Source organism: Vidua chalybeata, chromosome 9 (genome assembly GCF_026979565.1).
Source record: "Vidua chalybeata isolate OUT-0048 chromosome 9, bVidCha1 merged haplotype, whole genome shotgun sequence".
In the NCBI taxonomy this organism is placed as follows: domain Eukaryota; kingdom Metazoa; phylum Chordata; class Aves; order Passeriformes; family Viduidae; genus Vidua; species Vidua chalybeata.
Window position 1 is genome coordinate 28,395,031 of NC_071538.1, and position 26,113 is coordinate 28,421,143.

Consider the following 26,113-nt stretch of genomic DNA (forward strand, 5'->3'; position numbering starts at 1 on the left):
GTGCTGCCGCGGCCCCGGCGCCGGCTGGAGCGGGCGGCCGTGCCCCGGTGCCCCCGGCCCCGCCATGGGGGACGTAAAGAACTACCTCTACGCGTGGTGCGGCAGGAGGAGGGTGATGCCGGCCTACGAGATCCGCGCCGCCGGCGGCCGCGGCCGGCAGACCTTCCTCTGCGAGGTGCGGGCCTGCCCCGCCGGGGCAGCGGGCTGGCCGCCCTGTGGGGGGCTGGGAGCTGTGAGGGGGACTTGGGGCTCTGCCGGGGACACAGAGGGCGACTGGCGCCCTCCGGGGCCCTGGGCGGGCTCTGGGCGTATTGCCGGGGCTCTGCTGGGCATCTGGGGGTTGTGCTGCGGGGCTGGAGGCTGCGACGGGAGCCTGGGCTCTACCAGAGGGAGCTTGGACCGTGCCGTGAGCATGGCTTCGGCTCCGGGAGGGGTCAGGAGCTCCGCCAGGGGGTCTGAGGACCCTGTCAAGGGGAGTGTGGGGCCTTGCCGGGGATCTGAGGTTCGTGACGGGGTCTGGGCTTTGTCAGGGGTCTCGGGGTGTTGCCGAGGACCGTGCCGGGTCGGAGCCGGGGCTTTGCCCCAGGGAACGTGGGATCAGTGCCGGGGGTCTGGGAGCAGGTCTGGCGGCTCTGTCAGAGGGAACCTTGGGCCCTGCTGGGGCTGCTGCCGGGGTCTGGGCTCTGCCAGGAGGAGCCTGGGGTCAGCACCGGGGTCTGGGCCCTGCCCGGCCTGGGTGGGAATCACTGGAAGCCGAAGCCTTGGGGAGGGCTGGGGCACTTTTAGCCAGAGTGTCCTGGCTCTGTGTGCACGGTGTGAAAAGAGTGAAAGGAGGGAAGAAGCCTGAGTGATGTTCTTACAGGGAAAACAGATTGCTTTATTTAAGGGTGGTGTGTGTCTCTGCACTGTGTGTGACCCTTCTTGCAGTTAAAATAATTGGTGAGGGATACTGTATATCACCTTTGCCAAGAGCTTTGGTCTGCTCTTGAACTTGAGATGAAATACATTAAAGAATTCCTGTTGGAATGGTTGATGCTCTGCACTGCTCTAATAGTAGTTTACTCCTGCCTCTAGATATTTGAGAGGTAGGAGTTGTGAATTCAGGTTGGCTCTGACAGGTAGCTGGCACTAAGTGTGAGGCCATGTGTAAAACAGATCAGTTCATGAGTGATGCCATGGATTTGCACTAAACACCTTAAATTTGTCATTTTACCCTTCCCTCCCCTGTTTGTCTTCCGTGTCAGTAAGAAAATAAAGAAACTAATGATGCCCCATGATTATCCATGGAAGCTTAAGAAGTGAAAGTATCAGTCTCACTTGCTGATTTTTGCAGCCTGGTAGGATGGCTGTCAATCCTGTATGGTTACTGTGTGGTTAGAAGGTACCATTGTCTAAAGTAAAAAAAAAAAAAAAATCATAAATAAATCATGTCTGTGTAGTTGGAATAACATGGAGCTATTGCTGAGTGGACACAATGTCACTCTTGTCCTTGTTGTCCAAGGGTTTGGGATTTAGGTTGAGGAAAGTGACCTTGTGCAGAGTTTGCTGTGTGTTGCCAGGGTCCCTTCCTACATTGATTTTTCTTCTTCCACAAGGTTTTGGGAAGCCCTTGTGCTCTGGGAGGAGAAGTTCCCAGAATGTGAGGGTTTGTTTTTCACAGCCTATATGTAATATTAGTTATATTATTTCCTAGTAACATTATTTCTCCTGTACTTATCAGCAGCCAGGATTTGGCGTTCCCATGGGTGTTGCTGGCCTCCAAGCCCCTTTCAGCTGCACATGAGCAGTGTGTTGTTCCTGCAGGTCCGAGTGGAAGGCTTCAACTATGTTGGCATGGGCAACTCTACCAACAAGAAGGATGCGCAGAGCAATGCTGCCCGAGACTTCATCAACTACTTAGTGCGGGTGAATGAAATGAAGAAGGATGAAATCCCTGCTTTTGGAGTAAGCTGCTCTTTCTCCTTACCAAAGACTACTCTGTCGTTGTGCTGCCGTGCTCCCATTGTGTTTCATCCCTGCAGTTCAGTCTGGTGCCCCCGTGCAGTGATGAATGTGGGGAAGGCTGAGGCACATACAGGATATCATGCAATCGTGGAATCATTTAGGTTGGAAAAGACCTTTGAGATCATCAGGTCCAAGTGAATGTTGTAGGATGATCTGGCAAATACAGCTGCATGTTGTATTTACCAGATCAAATGATGCAAAGCTGATGAGGCTGGAAAGAATTCAGAGTCCCTCTAAGGTGCAGTCTGGCATTCAAAGTGCTGAGTACTCACACCTGACACTGTGAAGTCTTAAAGCCATGCTCTAATATGTATATATAATATATATAATCGTTTAAAAATAACCAAAACCAAACCCAAAAATAATAATCACAGATATATCAAACCAGACATTGAAAATCTGGCATTTTTAAACCATAATTGCTTCAGGTGTGTAACAGGATCACTGGTTTTTTATGTTTTGTGAACACTCAGCAGTGACTATCACTTAAAGGCTGAGGAAGAGGAGGGTAACTCTGTCATTACAGCAAGTTTAGAGAAATAAATAAAGCATGAAATTATGTGTTACCTATTGAGAGGGAAGAATCTTCTTCTAGTGCTCCATTGAGGATATAGGAGTTTTCTGAGTGGAAGCAGCCTCCCTGCCTCATCAGCCTAGGTGGAACCCAGTGGGAACAGGACTGCTATTTTCATTTTAATGTGCCAATTAGTTTCTTGGCAGTTCAGTGTTAAAATATTCACAGTTGTGTTACTATTGGGATTGCTTCTGAGTAGTAACTATTGCATATTTACTGGGGATAACTATTGCATGATGTTGCCTGAGGTCTTTAAACTTTCTGAACAGTTTCTAGCTAATTAGTAAAATGACTTATTCTGCACCAATGTGCTGAAGTTTTCCTTCATTCCCTTCCCTAGCCAGCAGCAGGTGATAACCCCACTGGAGGACAGGAAGCAGCTAGAGATGTCACTGGTTCCAGTTCAGCTGTGGGGGGACCTCTTCCTCCACATTTGCTTTTAAAAAGTGAAGTAGGTAAGATTGAAAACTATCATTTCTGTGTATTTGAATGTATTTTGGTGGTGATTTCTCCCCCAAATTGCATCACTCTGCAGAGAGGACACCGAAGTCACAGTTTTGAGGCAGAGTTGTGGATGACTGCATGAGATGTGTGGGATTGGTCATGGCCTGTCAGGATGGCCAGGCAATGCCTCTCCATTGCTAAGAACATGTTTTGGGGAGTTATTTTGTTTTATTTTATTTTTTTTTCTCTGTGGTAGGCAATGGACCAGGTACAGCACCTGGAAACTGTGACAGTCATGGAGCTCAGTGGGATCGGGGTGCAAACTTGCAAGATTATTATTCCAGAAAAGAGGAGCAAGAAGTGCACGAGGTATGTAATGCAGAGGAATTCTCCTGTAGTTCTTAAATAGGTATTTTTCATCCTCTTTAGTTTGTTATTTGCATTTATAATCAAGATTGAACTTTTCTTTTGATATTTTGATGTTAGTTTGAGCTGCAGATTTATTTGTTGACTTTTAATGAAGTTAATTTGTTTAAGCTAGGGACAGATAAATCACTCTGGATAGTCTGAACATCCAGGACTTTGCACAGACATTTTACTCTGAAAATAAAGAATTATTGAGGACTTTTTAGCATTTTCTGTGATGTCTTAATTATTTTATAGCATACAAGTGAATTACTTAATCTTTAAACTGGTAAATGATACTCTTTTTTCCATATTAGACCTCAGAGTCAGAAGTGGACTTAAATGCAGATCTTCATGGGGGTTGGACCTTGGAAAATGCCAAGGCACGTCTGAACCAGTTTTTCCAAAAGGAGAAGATCCAGGAAGAATATAAATACACTGAAATGGGGCCTGATCACAACAGGTTTGGTGGTTTTAGTCACTATCTCTGTGTGAAGGGTTCAAAATATTTTTGACAGTGGTTGTTCACACTTAACTTGCCACACTCCATAGAGCCATAGTGTTCTTTGCCAGGACCAACAACATCCCTAAATAGTGATATGGGGGTGAGGAGCCTCAGTGCAGAGATCTGAGGGATTGAAGAAATTCCTGAGAAATTCTGCATATGCAGCTTTTAAACTGATTTCTATCCTCTAGTCAGCTGCTCGGGTGTCAGTGTCTGTGAAAAGAGCTCAATTGCTTGTAGTAATTGTTCTGTAACTGTTGTTGCCTTTGTGCATTTTAAGTAAATCTTAAATTTGCTTATATAGCAATGTGCTTTAAGGACATTTTATTTATATTTTTATTTTATATATATCTATTATTATTATGTAATATATATTTATTACAATTAACTTTTTTTGGCAATAGAATCTTCTTTTGAAAAAAGCAGTTTGGCAGAATCTTCCCAAAGGAGTTCTGCGAGTCTTAAGTTTCAGTTAAGACCAGCTGGATATTAGTCTTTTTTAACTTTTAGCCATTCCACCAGAGAATTTGCATGTGCTTCTCCCAAATGAAAGTGGTTCATAACAGATTGTGCATAAAGAATTGATGGGTTTTATTATTTTATCCCTATTAGGAACAGTCTTTACAAATCATCCAGATGTTAGGATATTGTATTATTTCTGGTGAAATATAATAGTGTTTTGTGGCTGGAAACAATGGCATGGTGCTGCTGCTGGATTCTCCTGATTGGGTTTGGTGTTGGGCTTTTTTGCATTATATAAACTTGTGTTCTATGAGAGTTATATTTTTAGAAAGACAGGAGAATTTTCCTATTACAGCCTTTTCAAGAGAGTCCCACTTGCAGGACTTAATGTATTCTTTTGTTAATGAGTCTTCCAGTCATTTGGAACATCTAAAAGATGTCTGTTGGTACAAAAAGTTGTAAATTCTCATTTAAAACCTGTCTTCAAGTCACTTCATGTCAATTTACGTGTCTCAGGCAAGGCCATTTCCTTTACTTAAGTGAGTGACATAAAAAGTTCATTTGTACAGTACTAGGAATTTAAATTATGCTTGTTGCAGGCATAGCTTCTGATCATTTATTCTATCTTGTAGTGTAGGCACACAGTTTGTGGTAATTGGGAGTGGGGCTGTGGCTGAGCCTCATCCCCAGTGGGTTCAGCTGTGAGAAGCAGGTGAGCAGCACTGACAGCAATGAGCCATGGAGTGCCCAGGGGCACTGAGCAATCCCAAAGGGAACAGAGGCACACAGGTGCAGTGCAGGAACATGAGGGGATAAAAGGTTGGGCTGAAGGACAAGAAGGGCAGAGGCTTGCAGCTTTCTGAACTGTCATGGTGTTACTCTGTATGGGTGAATGCTTAAAGCTTTCTGAAATTGTATGATGATACTCTGTGTATCATGGCTGTCTTAACTTAGACATATGCTGTAACATTGTAGCGTAGGGATTATTTGTGTAGCTCCTTTGTTACACCTTCTGCAGCATTAAATCCCATATATTTAAATTTATCTGGTGTTGAGCAGAATGAAATTTTACTGATGACAGTATGTTTCTCAGCCTGGTTATTGTTCTTCTGGAGTGCATTTCAGAGTTTCCTATATACTTTTTGTTCAGGGTAGCGTGTGTGGATTGCCCTGGATGGAATGGCAGAAGGGGCTATTCACTACCTGCTGCAATAAATCAAATAGGCATGAAAAAATCCTAATGTGTTGTAGGGCTCATTGAGAGACTGTTGGATTTAATCCTTTTGGTGTGTATAACAGGAGAGAGATGTTTTTGGAGTTTTGAGGGCATAATAAAGTTCAGGTTGTTGGGTTTTTTTAAAGAAATAACAGTTATTGTGTATCTTGCCAATCTGTTTTGGGGATTTTTTGAGGTAATGATCAGAGGTATAGATTATAACAGATACGTCAGCCATGCTCTCAGAGGTTTGTGGTCAATTAATCATATTCATGGTCTGAGAACTTAGTAATAGCTGGAAAACTTGAATTTGGGAACTTTAACTGTGATAGGAGGGTATAAGTTGTAAATATAAGATGGCTGTCCTAAAATACAAAGCATGAGCTCATGTTAAGGGATGGGATGTGGCTTTTCTGTGTTGGGATGTCTGTGCCTCATCTGTTCCTGCTGAAGACCTACACCACAGACCTGTGCCTGCTAACACACGGGCTGCTGAGGCTGGACTAGGGAATCATGTGGGATTCTGCTGCAAACTGATTTCTGGTGTTGCTGTTCTCCCCTCAGGTGGAGGAGAATGAGATTGAATGCTGACTGTAGGCCTGGCTGAGAAACATACTGTCATCGGTGTCTTAGGTGGCTGTTGTGTCCCTGAGAGCCAGTGGCCTTCGACCCCTGAAGCCACTGTGCCTGAAGGTCAGTTCACTGATAGCACAGGAAGGAGGGCTAACCTGAAATTTCAATCACTCACTTAACCTTTTTTATTGTTTGTTTGCAGCAAAAAATGAAGGACACAGGTGCAAGGCCCAGCCTCCACCTGTGCAAAGGCCAAGCCCTAGTTTCCAAAGAGGATCTCAGTCCAATAAATTCCAGTTGTGCATCTTGAGTCACATTTGCCAGTTTAAATCCTGTCTTACAAGAATTCAGCTTTAATATTTCATGTGGCAAATACAGACTTAGGTTTGGGATGCTTAAAAACATGGGTCATGATTTCTTTTCTCCTCTGTTGAGGATTTTTTTTTTTAAGCCTGAATTCTTTCCTGTGAGGGTGGTGAGACCCTGGGATAGGTGGCCCAGAGCAGCTGTGGCTGCTCCATCCCTGGAAGTGTCCAGGGTCAGGTTGGATGGGGCTTGGAGCAAGCTGGGATAGTGGAAGGTGTCCCTGCCCAGGGGATTGGAATGAGATGATCTTTAAGATCCCTTCCAACCCAAACCATTTCGTGATCCTATGATTCTGTGATGAATATGCCAGTTAACCTTTAACTGAACTGGTTACATGTCTACTAAGCAAACTGTTGGGTTTGCTACCCAACAGTTAACCAGTAGTTACCCTTGAGTAACTGTTACTCTGTTACTCAAGTTTTGCTGTTTCTAGAATATGGCAGTAAGGGAATGGAAATTCATGCAAATTCAAATATTCTGTCTCCTCTTCAGATAAGTTCCATGTTTTTGACTAAATGACCTGGTTTGGTTTTGTTTATGCTCTGAGCTGATCAAGTGTGTGGCAAAAAGCAGAGTAACTGTATTAAATGTTGCATCTAGTCATTAGTGAGTTACATTAGTGTAATACCAATACTACTGTGGGATACAGTTAATGGTACATTAGGATGCATGTTAATGTTAATCCCACCTGCTTTATAACTGTTGCCTTAAATTTGGACAGCTCAGAGCATATTTCCTAATAATATGGCTGAAAAGTTCAGTGCTGAACAGTGGCACATTCAGAGCTCTTCTTATCAAATGTAGTGGTTCTGTTGATGACAGATCTGTTACCTACTACCTTGGGGTTAAAGGGACTAAAAGTAGTAATATTTTACCTTGGTCATTGGTGAATTGAGAGTTTCTGACTGAGGACAGAGCTCTTTACTGAGAAATATTGGAAAGACTAAGTATGTTTGCAGTGTCAGCTATTGGTAGCTGTATCTTTGTGTTCTTTCTCTCACAGGAGCTTTAATGCAGAAATGAACATTTATGTGAGGCAGCTGGGCAGAAGTAAGTGCTTCTATTTATTTTTTTAACTTAGCAAGAGATGGATGTTGGTATAGAAGGACATTTGTGGGTACAGAGTTTATTATAGTTATGCATTGGAGCCACCCAGAGGTAAAGGATCGTTTGTGTGATGTTGCTGGGTGGTATTGGACAATCATACTTCCTTAGGCACTGAATGCAGAGAAACTTCAGAGGATTTAGCAGCAAAGTAACATCACACAGCCAGTGTGAGCTGGGCAATGGAGGGGCCTGGTCGGATTTTATGTTGGAATTCTGGATTAATCAAGATTGGAGACTGTCCACGAGACCTGGTCTGAGTGTACAGTCAGAGAGCCCAGTTCAGAGTGGTATCTTCTGTGGAATCTGCTTGACTCCTTTGCTGCTACAGCTCTGACCTTTGTGTGCTGCAGGGATTTTCAGTCGTGAGCATGGATCAAACAAAAAGCTGGCAGCACAGTCCTGTGCCCTTTCCCTGGTCAGACAGCTCTACCATCTTGGTATCATTGAGCCTTACTCTGGACAGACGAAGAAGAAAGGAGAATCGGTGAGTTTGGCAGGAGGGACAGGAATTATTGCTTTCACTTCATAACGCAGAAGCACTCTTATAAACAGGAGTGAGTTAAGAGTTTGCTCTCCATATTTAACATCTTACAAGTTATTAATAATTTTTATTCTTTAGCAACAGTTTCTGTTCTGGTGAGTGATCTGGATCAGAAATATAATTTCATGTGTATGTGATTGGATGAGTTACTAATTTTACATTCTCTTAAATGAAATAGGATTTGTAACAAATGTTATTTTCATTATCATTTTTCTACAAGTTTGAATATTTCTGTCTAGGCTGGCTGTTTGGATTAGTTGTCTGTCACATGAGCATTTTCTGGCAATTCAAATATATATGGTTGCAAGTTTGGGAATGTGTTCCTCTGGAATTAAACTCAGATATTTTAAAATAGCCTGCAAATCCTTATTCAATGAAAAATCAGCAAAACATTCCAAGAATGTGAATTCTGAACTGACAATACTCTTTGGCCTTGTTTCACAAGGAGGTGTTTGATGGTTCATCTGTAATAGCCCACAGTTATGGCTTTCAGTGCCTGTCTTTTTGTGTATAATGATGTGTAGTTTTAAAATATTTCCTAGTTGGAACCCTATGAGGTATCGCTGTCTCCTGACTTAGAAAATCATCTGCAAAAGACTGTACGGGAACTGTCCCTGGAGATCGTGCCTTTGGTGAGTGTGTGGTTCAATACTCCAAGTATGGACCATCTCACCTACTCATTTAATCATTTATCTGTCTTTGCCCACTCTGCCTTTGGATTTATAGCCTGAAGATCCCAGTAATCCAGTTCTGATCAACGTTGGCAAGCTGGCCCATTTTGAACCATCACAGAGACAAAGTCATGCGGGAGTTGTTCCCTGGTCACCACCTCATTCCAACTGGAACCCTTGGACTGGCTGCAATATTGATGAGGGTCCGCTGGCAAATGTAAGACAGCTTAAAAAATGGATCTGTTGCTTGATTTCCCCATGCTTCCAGAACTTCTAAATGCTTCTCCCTGACCAGGATTTAAAGTATGAGCTGTTTCAAAGGACAAGACAGTCCACTGATAAAATTTATTCCCTTCTTGACATGGAGGCAAAGAGTTTTTTGTGTTTACTTCATGTGTTTATCAGGTCTTGACCAGTAGCGTCTTGAGTGTCCCAATTCTCTGCTTTGTTTCACCTTTTGCCTGCCATCGTGCAACCCACTCAAAGTTCATAATTGAATTTACAAGGAAAGTTCATGGGTGTGTCATTTATAATTCTCTGTCCTCTCTTTCCCATACTTCCATGTTCAGACCCTTGTTCTGGGAGGACAAACTGTTCCAAGCCAATGCCACTACAAAAGCAACCAACTTCCTTACTTTTTGTCATTTCTAGTCCCTTTCAGCTCAGAAAAAAAGTGAAAAGCAAGAGTGTGGCATGATAAAATTAAGGAGAAGGGAAAGAATTACTAGTTTGTGAAGTTCTAGTTTGTGAAGAGGTAGATTACTAGTTTGTGAAGAGGTAATTTGGTCTGACTGGAATAAACTGGTCAGAAAAGACTCTCGAGGCAGGAACTTGATTTTCCTACAACATTCAGATTACTTATGGGCAAAATAATAATTTACTTATTTCTCTACTGGAATTTTTTCCATAAATTGCATTAATTTAGTATTGGTTGTTATATATTGATTTTTTTTTTTAATTATAGGGAAGTAATGTAAATTTAGCTGTTGCTGCATGAAACACATAACCAATATGGGCATTCCAAATTGAGCTGGTTTCAAATCTCTTCAGGATTTACCTGTGCTAGTTCTGACTGGAACAGCTGACTTATTTGTACTAAAAACAACTAGCCTTTTGGTACCAAATTTGCATTTCTTCAGATTTCTTTTGCAGATGTTAGACACGTTTTGCCTTATGAATTCTCTTCAAACTTTTACCTTTTCAGCTACTGTTTAAAGGGTGGGTTGGTGTTTACGTTAGGTTATTACTTATATTAAAAACTCCTGTTGAAATCATCTCCGTGGCTTGCTGCTGAATGCAGTGTGTTTCTCAAGCAGTCAAAGCATTTCAATTTAAACAATCGTTCTTTTGCAATGTTCTCAGTCTTTCTGAGAAACTTCTTTGGAGATGAATGTTTAATATGCTGGAATGAGTGAAATAAAGCAGCTCAGAGGCATAACTGATTTCAGGGTGTTATGCAGGAAACGATCCTTTAGGGATATTTGGGATCCCGATGTTGGTGTGACTGATGTGCTACTGAAGTTAGGATGTAGCTAAGAAGAGGGGTCAAAAAGCCTCCAAGTAATGTCTTGCACTTCCAGCTCACTCCGGAGCAGATCAGCACGGATCTGAGAAGTGATTTCATGTACCGCCTGGAGCAGGATCAGGAATTACAGAGGGTAAGTGTGTGTCCTGGGACCTGTCATCCTTGTGCTGGCTCTTTATTTTCCAGAAGGGCTCGAAGGTAACACAAAGTGTATAAGGCTGGATTTCAGCACAAATACACAGCACGTTTTCAGAAGTGCTGGATGTTCCACTGGGGTGGATGTGGGGTGAGTTGTGCTGTGCCAGGAAAAAGTCCAAACTATGACCTGTTCTTTGTCAGTTTTTCCTTTGGGTAAGGGAAAAGTCTAGAAAAGTGAGGTGAAGTATAGATGTGGAGCAGAACAGGTTAATTTTTGGAAATATCCTGGCCTTTTTTTTTTCCAGATCCAAGAAGAGAGGGAGGCTTTGCCTCTGAAGAATTTTGAAAGTGAAATTCTGGACGCAATCCATCACAATTCTGTTGTTGTGATTCGTGGTGCCACTGGTTGTGGCAAAACCACTCAAGTGCCCCAGTATATCTTGGATGAATACATCAGAACCAACCGAGCTGCTGAGTGCAACATAGTGGTGACACAGGTGAGGAATGTGTGGCCACTGCAGTTCTGTCATGGATATAAGAAATCACCTGTTGGTTAGGATAAAATCACAGAACCATGGAATGGTTGGAAGGGACCTTAAAGCTCATCTCATTCCAACACCCTTCCATGGTCAGCAATGCCATCCACTAGACGAGGTTACTCCAAGCCCCATCCTTCCTGGCCCTGAAGGGGATTGAAGGATGTGTTGAGGAACCTTATTATCATTGCAGGACATGGTTGTTAAAGATACCTCCCCAGCAATATATGTAGGAGAAACCTCAGTATCATGTGTACTGTCATTTGGAATGCTACTCTTGCATGGATTTACAGTTTGGATAACCTGACTTGAACCTTGCCCAAGTGAAAACTCTCAGCAGACCCAGGGGAAATTATTTGGGAAGAAGTAGCTGGTAGTTGCCATATATCCTTATATCCCTCCTTTGTGAAAAAAAAAACAAAAAACCTATGCTGTTACACTATTAATATTTAACAATTACCTTGTAAAGAAATCTTAGGACAAGACATCTGTAGCATTTAGGATTTCCTTTATTGCTTTCACTGGTATTGTGATAAACTTCTAAAACCTCTTCATTAAGTTAGGGAAAACTTTTCCACCCCTCAGCCCCGGCGGATCAGCGCGGTTTCCGTAGCAGAGCGTGTGTCCTATGAGAGGGGGGAAGAGCCTGGGCAGAGCTGTGGGTACAGCGTGCGGTTCGAGTCTGTGCTCCCTCGGCCACACGCCAGCATCCTGTTCTGCACTGTAGGTCTGTATTACTTCCTTATGTTTGGAGCTTATTGTGGGTCTGAATTCTGAGTTAGCAGCAAAAGCAGAAATATGGTTAGATGGAAATTTTTATAAAGTCTGCTTAGAAGATTGAAAAGGTTTATTTTGGATAAAAGTTTGCTGACATGCCGTTGTGCAAAGAAAAATTAAGATTTTTGTTCAGAAGTCTGATAATACAGGTCTGATAGCACACAGAAATAATCCCATGAAGAGAGAAAATTGTCATATATTGATTGTCCTTAAAAGACAGAAGGGGAAGCAGCACTGGGTGGGAAAGATGGAAGAGTGTCTCTTGTGATAATGCTTCATGGCCTTGCCATCACTTGTACAAAGGAAAGCATGGCAATTAGAGATGGGGTTGGAAAAGGGGCTGTGCAGCCTGCACACTCCCTGACTTTTAAACCAGGGGCTGGGAGGGGGAAGGTTGAACTGTTACATGAACATTTACCTTCTGTTTCTGGTTTAGGTGTTCTTCTGAGAAAGGTGGAGACTGGGATCCGTGGCATTAGTCACGTAATTGTTGATGAGATCCATGAGAGAGACATTAACGTGAGTTAGCTGGTGATGAGTCCTAATCTCTGTATGCTTCTGTTCTGTTTAAAATCTGTATGTGTTTGTGTGTGGTAGCCAATATGCAAGAGGAAACTGTGTCTTAGTGAGTGTCAGATATGTGAGTTTTCCTTCCTTGATAAGATTTTTAGAACTCTTAATTATTCCTTATTTAAGTAGCAGAGCAAGGACCTGTGCTTCCTTGCTGCCCTCTGACTGTTCTCCTGTTAGGATCCCCTGTGTCCTGGTCCACTCTGGAAAATGGAACACCACAGTACAAACACATCTTGTCCAAGTGGGGGAGCACACTGAATGACACTGTTATTTTGGAGTGCTGTTTTTTATTGGCACTGTTGTATTACTGGTGGTGTTCACAGGACCTGCAGTCTTGATAGTGATACATTGAAATTCAGGGCTTACATGAAGTAAAATACAAGCTGATGATAGAATTAGGAGAGGTATTGTATATAATTTGAAATAGCAAACATTTTCTGTCCCCTTGATTATTCTGTATAGTTCTCAGCTTTGTCATACCAAGAGTGAGAGAAACCGTGAAGTTCTGATACGTTGTTTAAGCTTGTTTGGACAGAATTTGGGGACTCATTTGAAGAAAATTGCAACAAACATTTTTCTGATGCATCTCTTCATCTATTAAATGTACATTAATGATGTAAAATGCAAGTTTGGAAATTGCGAGTGAGATTGGAATTTTTGTCCGTTGAGCTAAGTGCGTGCCTAACTAACTGCATGACAGAGCTAAATAAATGTCATATTTAAACAGAACTACAAACATCACACATACCTGTGCTGAGTAATTCCTACTTATTTTATGAATTATGGCTACTTTATATATAACTCAAGTTTAAAAATACCTGGGGTTGTAATGTAATTGTTAGGAAGGAAGCAAACTATTTTTGTAGAACAGAAAAACCCTTCTTTACACTGGAAATCCTAAAACCCACTTATCCCAGGCATGGCAGTAATTTCAAAATAAAGCACTGACAACTGTTTCTGGTTTTAGAACACTTTAGCTCTACTTGTTACTTCTCTTGCTCAGTAAATGTAATTCCTTCTGGTTTCTTGGGAAGATACTACTTTTTATAGCTGTGAAGTTAATGATGCTCTTATTCTCTTCCTGTGCAGACTGACTTCCTTTTGGTGGTGCTGAGGGATGTCATTCAGATGTATCCTGAAATCAGGGTTGTCCTCATGTCTGCCACCATTGATACCAGTATGTTTTGTGAATACTTCTTCAATTGTCCCATCATTGAGGTCTATGGCAGAACCTTTCCTGTCCAAGGTAAATCCTTGGTTGCGCTTCCAGAAACTGCTTGAGTTTTTATCAATCTTGTTTTCATACTCTGAAATATTCTGGTTTATTTCAGGAGACTCTTGAGAAGTGATGTAAAGAATTATGTTCCCTTACACAGGCTTCCAGCAGTCAGTCCTTATCATCTGTCTATCCTTGCAGATTATTTTCTGGAAGATTGTATTCAAATGACTCAGTTTGTCCCTCCACCCAAGGAAAAGAAGAAGAAAGAGAAGGATGAAGAAAGTGGTGAAGATGACGATGTATGTTTGAATTTTAATATGAAAAATTAAACAAGGGCTGTTTTTAGTACTCCAGCTTGAGTGTAATTCATTTGGCACTGTTGAAGTGAAACATCTCTAGCAACTTTCCTATTTTTAATATATGAGATTGCTGTTAACTTCAGCAGTGGAACTAAATCTTCTTCTTGCCCTTGTAAACTGAAGACTGTCTTTTTCATTGAAACTAAGGTTCTCAAGTTTTGTCAAACTACTGCTCTTTAAAGCTAAAACTGAAATGCTTTTGAAAGTGAAGATTAATAACCTTGGAAGAAGAAATAGAGAAATATGACCTTAGTGGTACCTTTTTAGGGTGAAAATTTAGGGTGAAATTCTCTCCCTCCTCTTACAGTTGATATTTTCAATGCTTACATACATTGTCAAGGAAATAACAGTTTTATTCAACTTCTAATTTGTAGGTTTGAAATTCTGTTTGGGCCACTAAATTGAAATATTTTTTAAATGGCCATTTTTTCTTGAAAGGCATCCATCCACATATTTTATTTTCTTATTTGTCTGGCCAGCCAGTCTCTGTAGTTTGAGTAAATTAATTTATATGATTTCCTTTGTGATATTTTTCTTTTGTAGGCCAACTGCAACCTTATTTGCAGCGATGAATATGGCCCAGAAACAAAGCACTCCATGGCTCAGCTGAATGAGAGAGAAACCTCTTTTGAACTCATTGAGGCTCTGCTGATTTATATCAGGACTCTGAATGTCCCAGGAGCTGTCCTTGTTTTCTTGCCTGGCTGGAACTTAATCTATACAATGCAGAAGCATCTAGAAATGAACCCTCGCTTTGGTACAAGCAGCTGTTTTGTTATATTTCATCTTTTCCCAAGGAAGCTACTGACTGTGTGAAGATGGAAGTTGGATGAGTGGCTTAGGGAGCTAATTTGTTGTGAGAGTGAATGGCCAGAAATTTTTATGTTGTGGAGAGAAGAAATGAGATTCACATAGTAGTAGTTACCAACCTTTTTGTATTCCTGTTGTAGGAGGCCACCAGTACAGAATTTTACCTCTGCATTCCCAGGTTCCTCTGGAGGAGCAGCGTCGAGTGTTTGATCCTGTGCCTCCTGGGGTGACCAAAGTACGGAGCCTTCTCTGTGTGCAGTTCTCTTGGGCTTTTGGGGAATGTATTGCTGACTTTAATAAATTCTGTAGTTTATCTTGCTGGGCATTGTCAGCTTTTTCAAACCAAATAACGTCACTTTGCATTTCCTGGTTTTTATAGGTTATTTTATCTACCAGTATTGCCGAGACCAGTGTTACCATCAATGACGTGGTCTTTGTTATCGACTCTTGCAAGTGAGTTCATGAAGCTGCTTTTTGTTTCATAAACCCTACCCTTGGGAATGCAAAAGAGGTTTTGGGAGCCCACAGAAGTGCCTTGTTTTCCCATGCTCCCTGAGCTGAGTTTGAGGACTCTTAACTCCTTCAGGACAAATCAGCATTGTCTTTAGCTGGTCAGCATAGTGACACACCATGTTGGCATCTTAGGGGACTGGGTTGGTCACGCTGGCACTATTCATATGAGGTGTCACTGGGTCTCCACACCAATTTGGTAGACGTCATCTGCCAAAGGAGTTTTACAAACTCGCAGTGTCTGGCTGATGATAAAGAGGAGGGTTTTTGTAGTCTGTTACACTTCCTGCCTTGCTGTGCATGTTCTCTGAGAACTACACACAGAGAGCTCATGAATTCATGAGAATTTTTTGTTTTTTGGACAGTTGTGAGAACATTATTCTGTGCAATAGTTTGGGGCACTGCTTTAGAAAGAGTGTGATGCTTTAGTTTCCAGATTGATGCCTGACTAACACAAAGCAGGGGTGATTGGCTTCTTAAAATCAGTGTGGCTGCAAGCCATAAAATAGGAACTGATTTGGCAGGGCTTAAGATGAAGGACGTTTGATCTTTAGTGGTGTTTTTCCTGTAACAGGCAAAAAGTGAAGCTGTTCACTGCTCACAACAACATGACAAACTATGCCACGGTCTGGGCATCAAAAACCAATCTGGAGCAGCGGAAAGGCAGAGCTGGGCGCGTGCGAGCCGGGTTCTGTTTCCATTTGTGCAGCAGAGCTCGCTTTGAGAGGTGAGGCTGTGATCTCCAAAAATACCCTCAGGGAATTCTCCCAGAACTGTTGGGTGCTGCTTTGGGTCAAACTGGGGAAATCATTGCAGAAAGCACAAAGAGGAGATGGCTGATGTTGGCTCACACCGAAATATCTGTTCTTTGGCTCAAAAAAATTATGTACATATGTTATGCTTCTACCCATATTATGAGGTGGATACGTAGTTCATGGTTTTAGTATTAAGGGTGTCACTGCAACCTACCAAACTTCTCAAGAAGAGAGCAATACTGCTTGGGAATTGAGGCAAGGAAAAGAGCTTTGTAATGAGAACAAGGCTCTAGTCTGCCTTCAAACACTGGGGGCATCTGACATTGCCGTGTAACAGGCCATCTTATCATGAAAGTGATAAAAAGCAGGGATAGCAGATGTTAGTTTTCTCTCCATCCCCATTCCATGACCAGGAATCCCCTTCATGGTGCTCTAGCACTTTCCCTGTTGCTGAAACTTTTGACCTCTCTTCCAGACTGTTTTTCCATTACTGGAGCCATGGAAATCTCTTTGCTGGTTGCAGAAGGCAACACAGCTGTTAGTTACACTCTTATCTCTCTCCTGGATGTTTCAGTGCCCCTTTCTCTGGCTGTTACAGCATAGCTGTGTTTTGATGTTCAACTTTTTGTAAACTCTTGAAAGCCTCAGTTGATCAAAAACTCCTTGAGGAATTCAGTGATTCCTCAAATTTGTTTAGATCTGTTGTTGAGTACAGTGCAGTGATTTTAATTAATTTTTGACAGTGAACTGATTTTAGGCTACTGAAGTAATCATGGTTTTAAGGTTGCCTTCCTTCAGAGAATATAAACCTAAAATATACAAGTTCCTTAGTGCTTAAGAAAGAGTGTGTGTGGACTTGTACAGATAGTTTTTTGAGAGAAATAATCTAAATCTGGTGCCAGCTGAATCAGGGTATCTGTTCAAGGTGTTTTGAAACCTTTTCTAGCACTAGAAAAGTACTTTTATGTAGAGCAGGCTGAAAGCAGATTGTCTCTAAGGAGTATAAGAGCTTCCTTATCAGAGCCAGAGAGGATTGTAAAGGACAAATGTGGGGCTGGACACAGCCATGCTGCTAACTGTGCTCCAGCCCTGCAGGCTGTGGTCAGCTCATGCTAGAACCCCCAGTGGACAGTGGAGATGTGAGGCCTATTCCCTCTGCATTCCCAGTGTAAATTTACCCCAAAGGAGATTGGAGAAGTACAGAATTTCGTGATAGAAGAGCCCAAGTTCCAGGAGCACAGAGAGAGCCGATGGGTGGGCTCAGAGAGAGTTTACTTTGGAGGGCAGTAGTTTCTGCTGGTGGAATGACCCCTCATGGTGATCAAAGTCTGTGTTCAGAGAAATGGCACTTTGTTCTCATTCCAGACTTCAGACTCACATGACGCCCGAAATGTTTCGAACACCACTTCACGAAATTGCTTTGAGCATCAAGCTGCTGCGCCTGGGAGGGATCGGGCAGTTTCTGGCCAAAGCCATCGAGCCGCCCCCTCTGGACGCGGTGATCGAAGCGGAGCGCACGCTGAGAGGTACCCTCGTGTGCCCACGGGGCTATGTAGTGATCCTGGGCTAGTGGAACTGGCTCCAGGGGGTCTTCCATGTGTGTGATCTCCAACAAACGGCTTTGCCACCTCTGGGTGCATTGGTGGAGCAGCATATTCTGGCTGACACAGCAACCTGGAGGCATCATGTGGGTGGCAGTGGCTTGTGCAGCTGAAGAAATACTTGAATTCCCAGTGGAGTGTCATTCCTTTAAGAAACTTGAGCCTTCAAACTTGAGGCTTGTTTTGTTTTCTTACCAGTAAGTTATGTTAGCTTCCAGCTTCCTGTTTTCCAGCTGTGGTACTGCTGTGTTTGACTTAGACTCAGTCCAGTGCTTGAGGTATTCACAAAGCTTCTATAAAAGTACTGAAAAACAGAGGTTGGTAGTTTATTAAATAATTACCACTTTGTACAGTTTGCTGACCCATTATCTCAGATTTTGTCAAGAAATTAAACCTCCAGTTTATGAATCTGCATGAAAACAAAAAAAACTGACGTGTGGGTTAGGTTGTCTCCCCACTCTCTTCAAGGAACTAACTAGACTATGAATAAAATAGAGCAGGGAAGAACTCTAAATTTGTGCTTTAGATGTAAAACATGAAAGTGACCTGAAACCTCAGCACACTTCATAAATGTCACTAAATAAGCACTTCCTACAATTTTTAACAACGGAAATATCTATTTCATTGTTGATTTTATGGAAGAATTGTGTGCTGAGCCTATGTTGCTTGTATACAGGAGGGAGACCAGAATGAAAAAATATTGCTGGGGATACGTAGTCAGGTTTAATGCCTCTGTTCTGAAAATTATTAGTACTTTTCATGCTGTGCAGCTGAGAATTGCAGAGCCAGGGGAAAAGGCAAACATTTTTGGTTCTAATACCAAATAGCTGTATCTGCAGGTGCCTTCCTTTCCTGGATGACCTGTGATTTTTCAGTGCAGGTACACTGCTAGTACATTCTTAGGGAGGTAAAACATGTTATTTTTCAAAGTATTCTTTAGGCTTTTGGGTTCAATAGATACCAAGAAAAATTGATTTTATGTGGTCAAGGAATTCTTTATGCGTTTCCTTTGCCATTTAATTGCTGAGGCTACAAAGCTTCTTTATTTTATGTGAAAAAACCTTTGGTAGCTTTGAGGATGAATACAGATTATACTTTTTAGGTAATGGGAGGAGGGAAAGGCAGGTAAAGCCTCAAGGAAGAGAGTTTGTGGTGGTCTGTTTTTGATGAAGAGGGTTCTGTGATTTGGCAATGGCAATAAAGACTCCACAGCTGGTTGTGACAGAAATTAGGTTAGATTAATTAGATAATAGGTGGTTTAATAGTGTAATAGGGGTTTGTACAGAAGCAAACTGAAAAGGAATGGGAAACTATTTATGTGAATTACATTGTGATTATTCTAATTGCAGAGGAGGTAGTAAAAATTCTGTGATGCTCAAGTAAAACTTGTCTGACCTCAAACCGGTTTTGAAAATCAGGTTGGCAACAGTGTAACCAATATTAAATTTAAATATGAGTGGGGTTCAGTTTAAGCACAACTATTAAAAGTGTGAATTTCTTATCTAAAGATTCCTGGGGTTAGCTAACTCTCTTTGATAACAAGGGATCTTGTTTCAGAGCTTGATGCCTTGGATTCCAATGATGAGTTGACACCTCTTGGAAGAATCCTGGCCAAACTTCCCATTGAACCTCGTCTGGGCAAGATGATGATCATGGGCTGTATTTTTTAGTAAGTTGAGTGGTCTCAGAGGCAGTGTTCTTATTTCTCTGAGTTTCTGAGCCTCTTGCAAGAGAGAAAAACCAGTATATCTAGATAAGCAATAAATGCTGCAGCTGGGGAGAGGTGAATCTTCATGGGAGCAGAGAGGAAATAACTGCTAGTGTAGGCTATAAAGTGGTCATGGAATTCAGTTAAAGGCAAGCCACCAGTGGAGGCTGAGTATTTTTGAATTAAGAGTGGGACTTGAAACACCTAGGTATAACAGTGAACTAGATGTGGGGAGATATGGAATTCAACAATGAGGTAAGGAGAAAAATCAGTGTCCACATTTTGCTTTAGTATAAGATCTGTTCTTTTTAGGGTCCTGTGATTACTATAGGGACCTTTTCACCAGAAGAAGGTGGTGTATGGGTGGAGGGGAGGGCAGATAGAGCTAATTTAACATCCACTTCCAGGGAAGTGTTTCAGTGAAGAACTCTAGCAGATGAAGGCCAAATTCCTAATGTCTAGCAGAGAAGTTTTCCCTGGTATCTGCAGCCTGCAGCAGGTGCTGGCAGCACTAACTCTGAATGATCCTGATCCCTTCTGTGGTTCCTTTCAGTGTGGGAGATGCTGTATGTACCATCTCTGCAGCTACCTGTTTCCCTGAACCTTTCATCAATGAAGGCAAACGCCTGGGTTATGTCCACAGGAATTTTGCTGGGACCAGGTATTCAGATCATGTAGCTTTGCTCTCTGTCTTCCAAGCCTGGGATGATGCAAGGTACGTTGTCTGGCACAGCAGGTTACAGGTGAAGAACATAGGGTGAGCTTTTTCTTGCCTTGGTCAGGCTTCTAATTCCCTCTGTTTGACTTTCAGAATGGGTGGTGAAGAAGCAGAGAAAAGATTTTGTGAACACAAAAGACTCAGCATGGCTACTCTTAGAATGACTTGGGAAGCAAAAGTCCAGCTAAAAGACATACTTATTAGTTCTGGCTTTCCTGAAGGTGATTCTGATTAAATTCAATAGTTTAATGATTGCATTTTTCATTCTGAGATGATAAAGAAATAACCAGGATAAACTGTGTTGAGCACCCAAGCACAGGGGGAGTATAGTGAATTTGCCATAACACTGCTCCACTTTTACAGCTGCGTTCAGGCGGAATTTTAGTGTTCTCTCCTAAAGTTGTGATGGCTGTGGTGCAACATGGAGATTTTGGAGGTTGAGGTTAGAGCTGCAGGATTAAAATCTATTAAACAGGTGTCCTTAGAGTGTTACTTCCCTGACTTTCTCCTTCACTTGTTGTATCCCCAAAATGTGCTGTGTTTTCCCCCTTCTTTCCATAGACCTTAGTGGGGAGTCTGTGATCTGAACAGTGTTCTGTTCTATGACTTCCTGGGTTTGTAGTGCAGGAGGCATGTGCAGCAGTGTGCCAAATTATTCCATTTTCTAGAGAAAAAATGCTTAACTTGACCAGGTTCTGAATTTGCCTAATGTTGCTGAGGAGCTCAGTGAAATGGCATGACTGCCTGGATTAAGCAGATGTTTATCTCCCTTCCTTTTCATTTTTTTTTCTCTTTAAATTCCTTTAATTTTTTTCTCCTCTTGCTGTTAGGATCACTGCTGCATTTATCCGTAACTTTTTTCTGGGCAAGATGACTTGTAAACAAGCCACCAGAGACCCTGGGGGAGATTTGTAACAAATGAACTAAGAAAAACATCCATTTTAACCTCCCCCAAAAGATCTGTCTCCAAAACAATTGCAGTAAACACATTGTGGTACAGCACATTCTGGACAAACCCATCTCTTCTTGTTTTTGAAGTTTGGGAGAGAAAAATAACTCTTTGTAGTAGTATTTTTCAGCTTTTCTTTCTCCATTAAGAAATAAAAAGTTGAATGTAGAATTTATATGCTCTGAGTGCAAAGGTCACTGGAGATGACATCTAACAGTTGATTCAATCAGAAAAGGCATTGACCCAGGATCCTAAACAGCTCTGCATTGATCCAGGATCTTAAATAGCTGTTGTGCTCTCCTACATGTCCGATGGATTTGAGCCACTCTTCTGTTCTCTGCCAACAGAATGTTTGATGACTCAACCATTTAACAACACTGGCCCTGATAACAACCTGGATGTTGTCATCTCCCTGCTGGCTTTTGGGGTCTACCCCAATGTCTGCTACCACAAGGAGAAGAGGAAGATTCTTACCACTGAGGGGCACAATGCTCTCATCCACAAATCATCTGTCAACTGCCCTTTCAGCAGCCAGGACATCAAGTATCCATCACCCTTCTTCATTTTTGGAGAGAAGGTAGAGACTTTGGGTTTAATCTTGATCATGTGCTGCCAAGTAGTTCAACAGGTTATTTTTGGTAAAGAAGTCATAAGAAAAAAACCTGACTGCAATATCTAGTTTGTTTTAGTGTCAGGGGGATGGGGGTATTGTTGGTTGGTTGGTTGTCTTTCCAGGAAGTAAATGTTATATGGACCTGGTGTCACTCAGCCTCCTAGTAACTTCCAGTCAATCATTTTCAGTAGAAGTAGAGGTGCACAGAAAGTTCCTGGGAGTTTTGTTACAACAGCCAGGTCATAGAGAAAGATCTAAATTGTTATCTTCTATAAGAGTTTGTTTTAGGAGCTCTTCCATGCTAATTAGGCACCACAGAATTTTTATCCTTATCACTTCTGCTGCTTATGAATCCAGGGAGAAAACAGGAACATGGAATATAGCAGTGGGGTGCTCCTGTGTTCTGGCCTGTGTCATCTCCTGAGGATAATTCACATTTCCCAAGCATCACCCAAAAGGTCTCAGTGACCTTTTCCTCCATCCTATGAATTTGGTGTACATTCTGTGCATGTCCATTGCAACCCCTGTGGGCTCTCCTGTGTTCCAGTGACAGCCACTGTGAACTCAGCTACTGCTACTCAAGGAGCAAAGGAAGACAATGCTTTTGTGTTTGGTGATAAATGGAATTTTAAATCCTTTGAGTAGTGGGGTTTTGTCTTGACAGTCTGGATTCCCAATCCGTAGTTCAGAGCTGTGGTGAGGCTTTGCTGCTTCTTCACCCTTTGTATCAGGATCCCAGGAAGGTTACACCACTTTGACCATCTCTCTCAACTGAGATTCCCCTAAACCCAACAAAGGACTTTTGAGTTTAAAAAGTTTTACTTCATTAAATGAAAGTACACACAGCAAAAGGAGAGTGACTAAGATGGTGGCTTAAGAGTAGCTTAGCACCTGGGTGAGGCTGGGATGCTGGAAGGATTTGTGTGCAGCTCTCTTCCTGCCCATTAGGTACCTCTTCTGTTCCTCTTTAAACTGAGGGGCAAGGGGCCATGTAGCAGGGCTGTTATCTCTGGCTTGATGTTGTCCAAGTTCTCAGTTGAAGCTCAAGGACAATGTAACGTGACACAGCAGTGACTGCATGGACATCTGGCAACTTCCACACTTGCATGAGTAGGAGCCCACTAAAGCTTTTCATCACAGCCTCAGTAACTGAAGGGTGGGAAGAAAATTCAGATGTGCCCTTGTCATTTTAAGGCTGGCAAAGTATGAGCTGGCTCTTGCAAAAGCTACATAACTGCAGACATGGAAAATGAATATTTTAAAATGGAAGATAGTTTTTGTTGAGGTTTTACACCAGCAGTGCTGAATCCCTGTAAACCTCTGCCTGGCATTCAATGTCATATATGCACATGCTCTTGTAATTTCCTAACGTTATACCTAGTTATACCTAGCTTTATTATGCATTGTTTGGAGTTTTTTTAAACAAAATTCTCCAGTTTCAATGTCCAGAAGAAGGTGCAGAGCTCTGTTTTCCATTTCAAGAGTAATTTTCCTCTTTAACTTGCAGATTAGAACACGAGCCATCTCTGCCAAAACCATGACCTTGGTGAGCCCACTGCAGCTGCTCCTCTTTGCTTCCAAGAAAGTCCTGTCAGATGGGGAGCTCATTCTGGTGGATGACTGGTATGGATCTGCTTGTGCTCAGAATCGTGGAATCATGGAGTGGTTTGGGTTGGAAAGGACAAAGCTCATCCAGTTCTAACCCCTTGACTGCGGGGAAGTGAAGCTAATGCAGACCAAATGTCTGTAGAACAGGGATCCCAGAGCAAGGCATGCACCACAGGTGTGTTGGCAAGGCATGACCTTTCCTTCCTGTGAGGAAGGGATAGGTTAATTTGAGCCCTGTTTCATGCAGATTATCTGCTTAAACTGGAAACAGGACAAGGTAGTTTCCATAAAAACTGCTGTTTTTTTCCTCTTCAACTGAAAGGTGAAAGGCACTTAGTGTTTTCAGCCTCCTCCTCAGGCAAAGACTGAGGAAACCTTGTTTTCAACACAGCTTGAGGAGAGAAATGTTTCTGGCCGTGTAAATTTTATGGCCATCACCAAATAACATCTGGATGGTTGTTTTGTTTGTTTTGCTTTTACCCCCTAGTCAGTAAAACAGAGGCAAAGAATTCCCGAAGCTTAATTTGCTAAACATTTGAGTGTTGGAGCTTTCAAAATCTTGGAGCCTCATGTTTTCAGTTTACTTTGTATTTTAGTATCTTGTTGTTTTATGCAAGAGGTTACATGTTGAATTTATCCCAGTATAGAATGATAGAATCACAGAATGTTTTGTGTTGAAAAGAACTTTAAAGCTCGTCTCAGGTCCAAGCCCTGTTCAGCCTGGCCTTGGACACTCCTAGGGGTGGGGCAGTCACAGCTTCTCTGGGAAACCTGTGCTAGGGCCCTCACCACCCTTACAAGGAAGAATTTCTTCTCAATATCCCATCTAACCCTGCCCTCCATCAGTTTAAAAGAATTTCCCCTTGTCCTATCACTATCCACCGGTATCTCCTTTTGAAAGCCCTCTTCAGGCACTGGAAAGGGCTCTAAGGCCTCCCTGGAGCCTTCCCTTCTCCAGGCTGAACACCCCCAGCTCACTCAGAGCAGAGGAGTTTCAGCCCTCAGAGCATCTTCATAGCCCTTTGTTAAATTTCAAGAGCAAATTTTACCAGAAGAGCAGTTATGTTTTAACAATGCCAAATCTTAGGGATCTTTCAAATTTGCCTCCTGAATTTCTCACCCCTTCAGTGACAAATTAGAACTTCAGAGATGAGAATGTAGATTTCTGGCTCAGTGAAAGCTGCTCTGCAGAACCTCTTCCTTCCCAGCTGCTCCCCTGGAAGCCGTGGCAGCTCTAACAGACTCTTTGTGCTGCAGGATCAAGCTGAAGATGCCGCACGCGGCGGCCACCTGCATCACCGCTCTGCGCGCTGCCATGGAGGCCCTCGTGGTGGAAGTGAGCAAAGAGCCTGGGATCATCCGGCAGCTGGAGCCTGCCTACGAGCGCATGCTGAACGTCATCCGGCAGCTGTCCCGGCCAGCGGCGGCGGGGATGGCACTCACGGCTGCCAGCACCAGGTGAGTGCCCCAGCTCGGAGGTGAGGATGGCGACTTCAGGCTTTGGTTTCAGTGCTGTGCTCTGAGCACGAAATGCTTGTGCTCAAAGCTTATGTAGAGACATCACTGCCTGTTTGCACAAGGACACACAGCTCTCAGGATTAAAAGCTGTCATCCCCTCTTCCAAAACACAAATTATCGTTTAAAGAAAAGATAATGTATATTTATTCTGGGCAAACCTTTTCCTGTAAAGAAAACACATATTTGGCTGGGCTTGCACCCTTCTGTTGCCCCTTGTTTCCATCCCTTGCTTCTGAAGCAAAGGAAACTTTTCTGAAGTGGAAAAGGTGCGCAAGTGCAACTGTAGTTCAACCATTGTATTGTGCTCACAGAAAATGGAGGTGGCTTAGCTGAGGATTGTGCTATTTCCCGTCTTGTAGAGCTGCAGTTTGTGAGATTGCCTCAAGTGTATGGTGTTGTTCTTGGCCAGGTTCGGGGATGGCCCCCGCCCGCCCAAGATGGCTCGCTACGACAACGGCGGTGGCCTTCGAGGCTGGGGAGCTTACGCGCACGGCTCCGGCCACAGGGGCAGAGGCTACGGTGGCTACTCCAGCTGGCACTCGGCGGGAAGAGGATACCCAGGTAGTGCTGGGGGAGGCTACGGAGGTGGGGCTGGCTGCCGAGGAGGAGGAGGATACCGAGGAGCAGGCAGGGGCTACCGAGGAGGCTATCGGGACATGGGCAGGGGCGGGTGGTAGTGATAGCAGGTCAGCGGAGTCTTTCCACTTCAACAAAAGTGCATTTCCTTCCCAAGTTCCTTTCTTCCTCTTCCCAGTTTGTATGCCTTTTTGGCTCCTTAGTACAAGTACAGCTCTGTAATATATCATGTCCTTAGGGAATTCCCTGCAAGTTGTATGATTTTATTTTTAATAAAGAGTTTGTTCCTGAAGACTTGCATGCTATACCTTTGATTTGTGTTTGGATTTGAATTTCGAAGGCTTCTGTTGCTAATTGTGATTGTTGGAGACTCAAGGTATTCTGAGGAAACCTTTTCAAGTGTCTAAGACCATTTCCTGCCAAACAGATTCCAAACCACATCTTAGGCTCAGTGGAGATTTCACTTTGTTGTCTAACAAGCTGTGCAAACAGTCTTTGCTGCAGTGGTTTTCTAACCATGCCAGGCAGCACTAGGTTCCTTTGCAGCCCTCTGCATGCTATGTGACCCTCCACGGTGAGTTGTTTGGGTGATCCAGATCATGCAGGATCATGGAATACCTTTTCCAAGACTGATGTGATGCTGCTGGTCTCTGCAGAACCTGAAGTAATGTCAGGAGCATGAATTGTTGCTCCCTTCATCCAAGACAGTGTTTATTGCTATTCCCAGTCAGGCTTCATTCCTCCACATCCAT

General features: G+C 42.8%; 1 protein-coding gene across 2 annotated transcripts; it reads left to right on the forward strand.

The window, feature by feature from the left end:
• DHX9 (DExH-box helicase 9) lies at positions 1-25,653 on the forward strand. 2 transcript variants are annotated; one of them, XM_053949858.1, is made up of 27 exons: positions 1-175; positions 1,804-1,944; positions 2,919-3,033; positions 3,279-3,391; positions 3,745-3,890; positions 7,553-7,599; positions 8,007-8,140; positions 8,740-8,829; positions 8,924-9,085; positions 10,449-10,526; positions 10,837-11,028; positions 11,653-11,794; positions 12,281-12,363; positions 13,507-13,663; positions 13,835-13,935; positions 14,539-14,752; positions 14,946-15,040; positions 15,185-15,258; positions 15,890-16,042; positions 17,436-17,596; positions 19,229-19,340; positions 19,933-20,094; positions 20,191-20,318; positions 21,394-21,623; positions 23,167-23,282; positions 24,525-24,725; positions 25,195-25,653. In XM_053949858.1, exons 1-27 carry the CDS (start codon positions 65-67, stop codon positions 25,460-25,462), a joined length of 3,726 nt encoding a protein of 1,241 aa, XP_053805833.1. In that variant the 5' UTR covers positions 1-64; the 3' UTR covers positions 25,463-25,653. The 2 variants fall into 2 exon arrangements, with proteins under 2 accessions (XP_053805833.1, XP_053805834.1); XM_053949859.1 differs by lacking the exons at positions 1-175; positions 1,804-1,944; positions 2,919-3,033; positions 3,279-3,391; positions 3,745-3,890 and adding an exon at positions 6,215-6,303.
• Positions 25,654-26,113: the final 460 nt, after the last annotated feature.

Bases quoted from the DNA above. Each gene is read 5' to 3' on its own strand.
- DHX9 (XM_053949858.1), top strand. From the start codon at position 65: ATGGGGGACGTAAAGAACTACCTCTACGCGTGGTGCGGCAGGAGGAGG. The intron at 3,891-7,552 runs GTTTGGTGGTTT...TTTCTCTCACAG, and splicing joins ATGGGGCCTGATCACAACAG to GAGCTTTAATGCAGAAATGA. The intron at 11,795-12,280 runs GTCTGTATTACT...TTTCTGGTTTAG, and splicing joins CATCCTGTTCTGCACTGTAG to GTGTTCTTCTGAGAAAGGTG.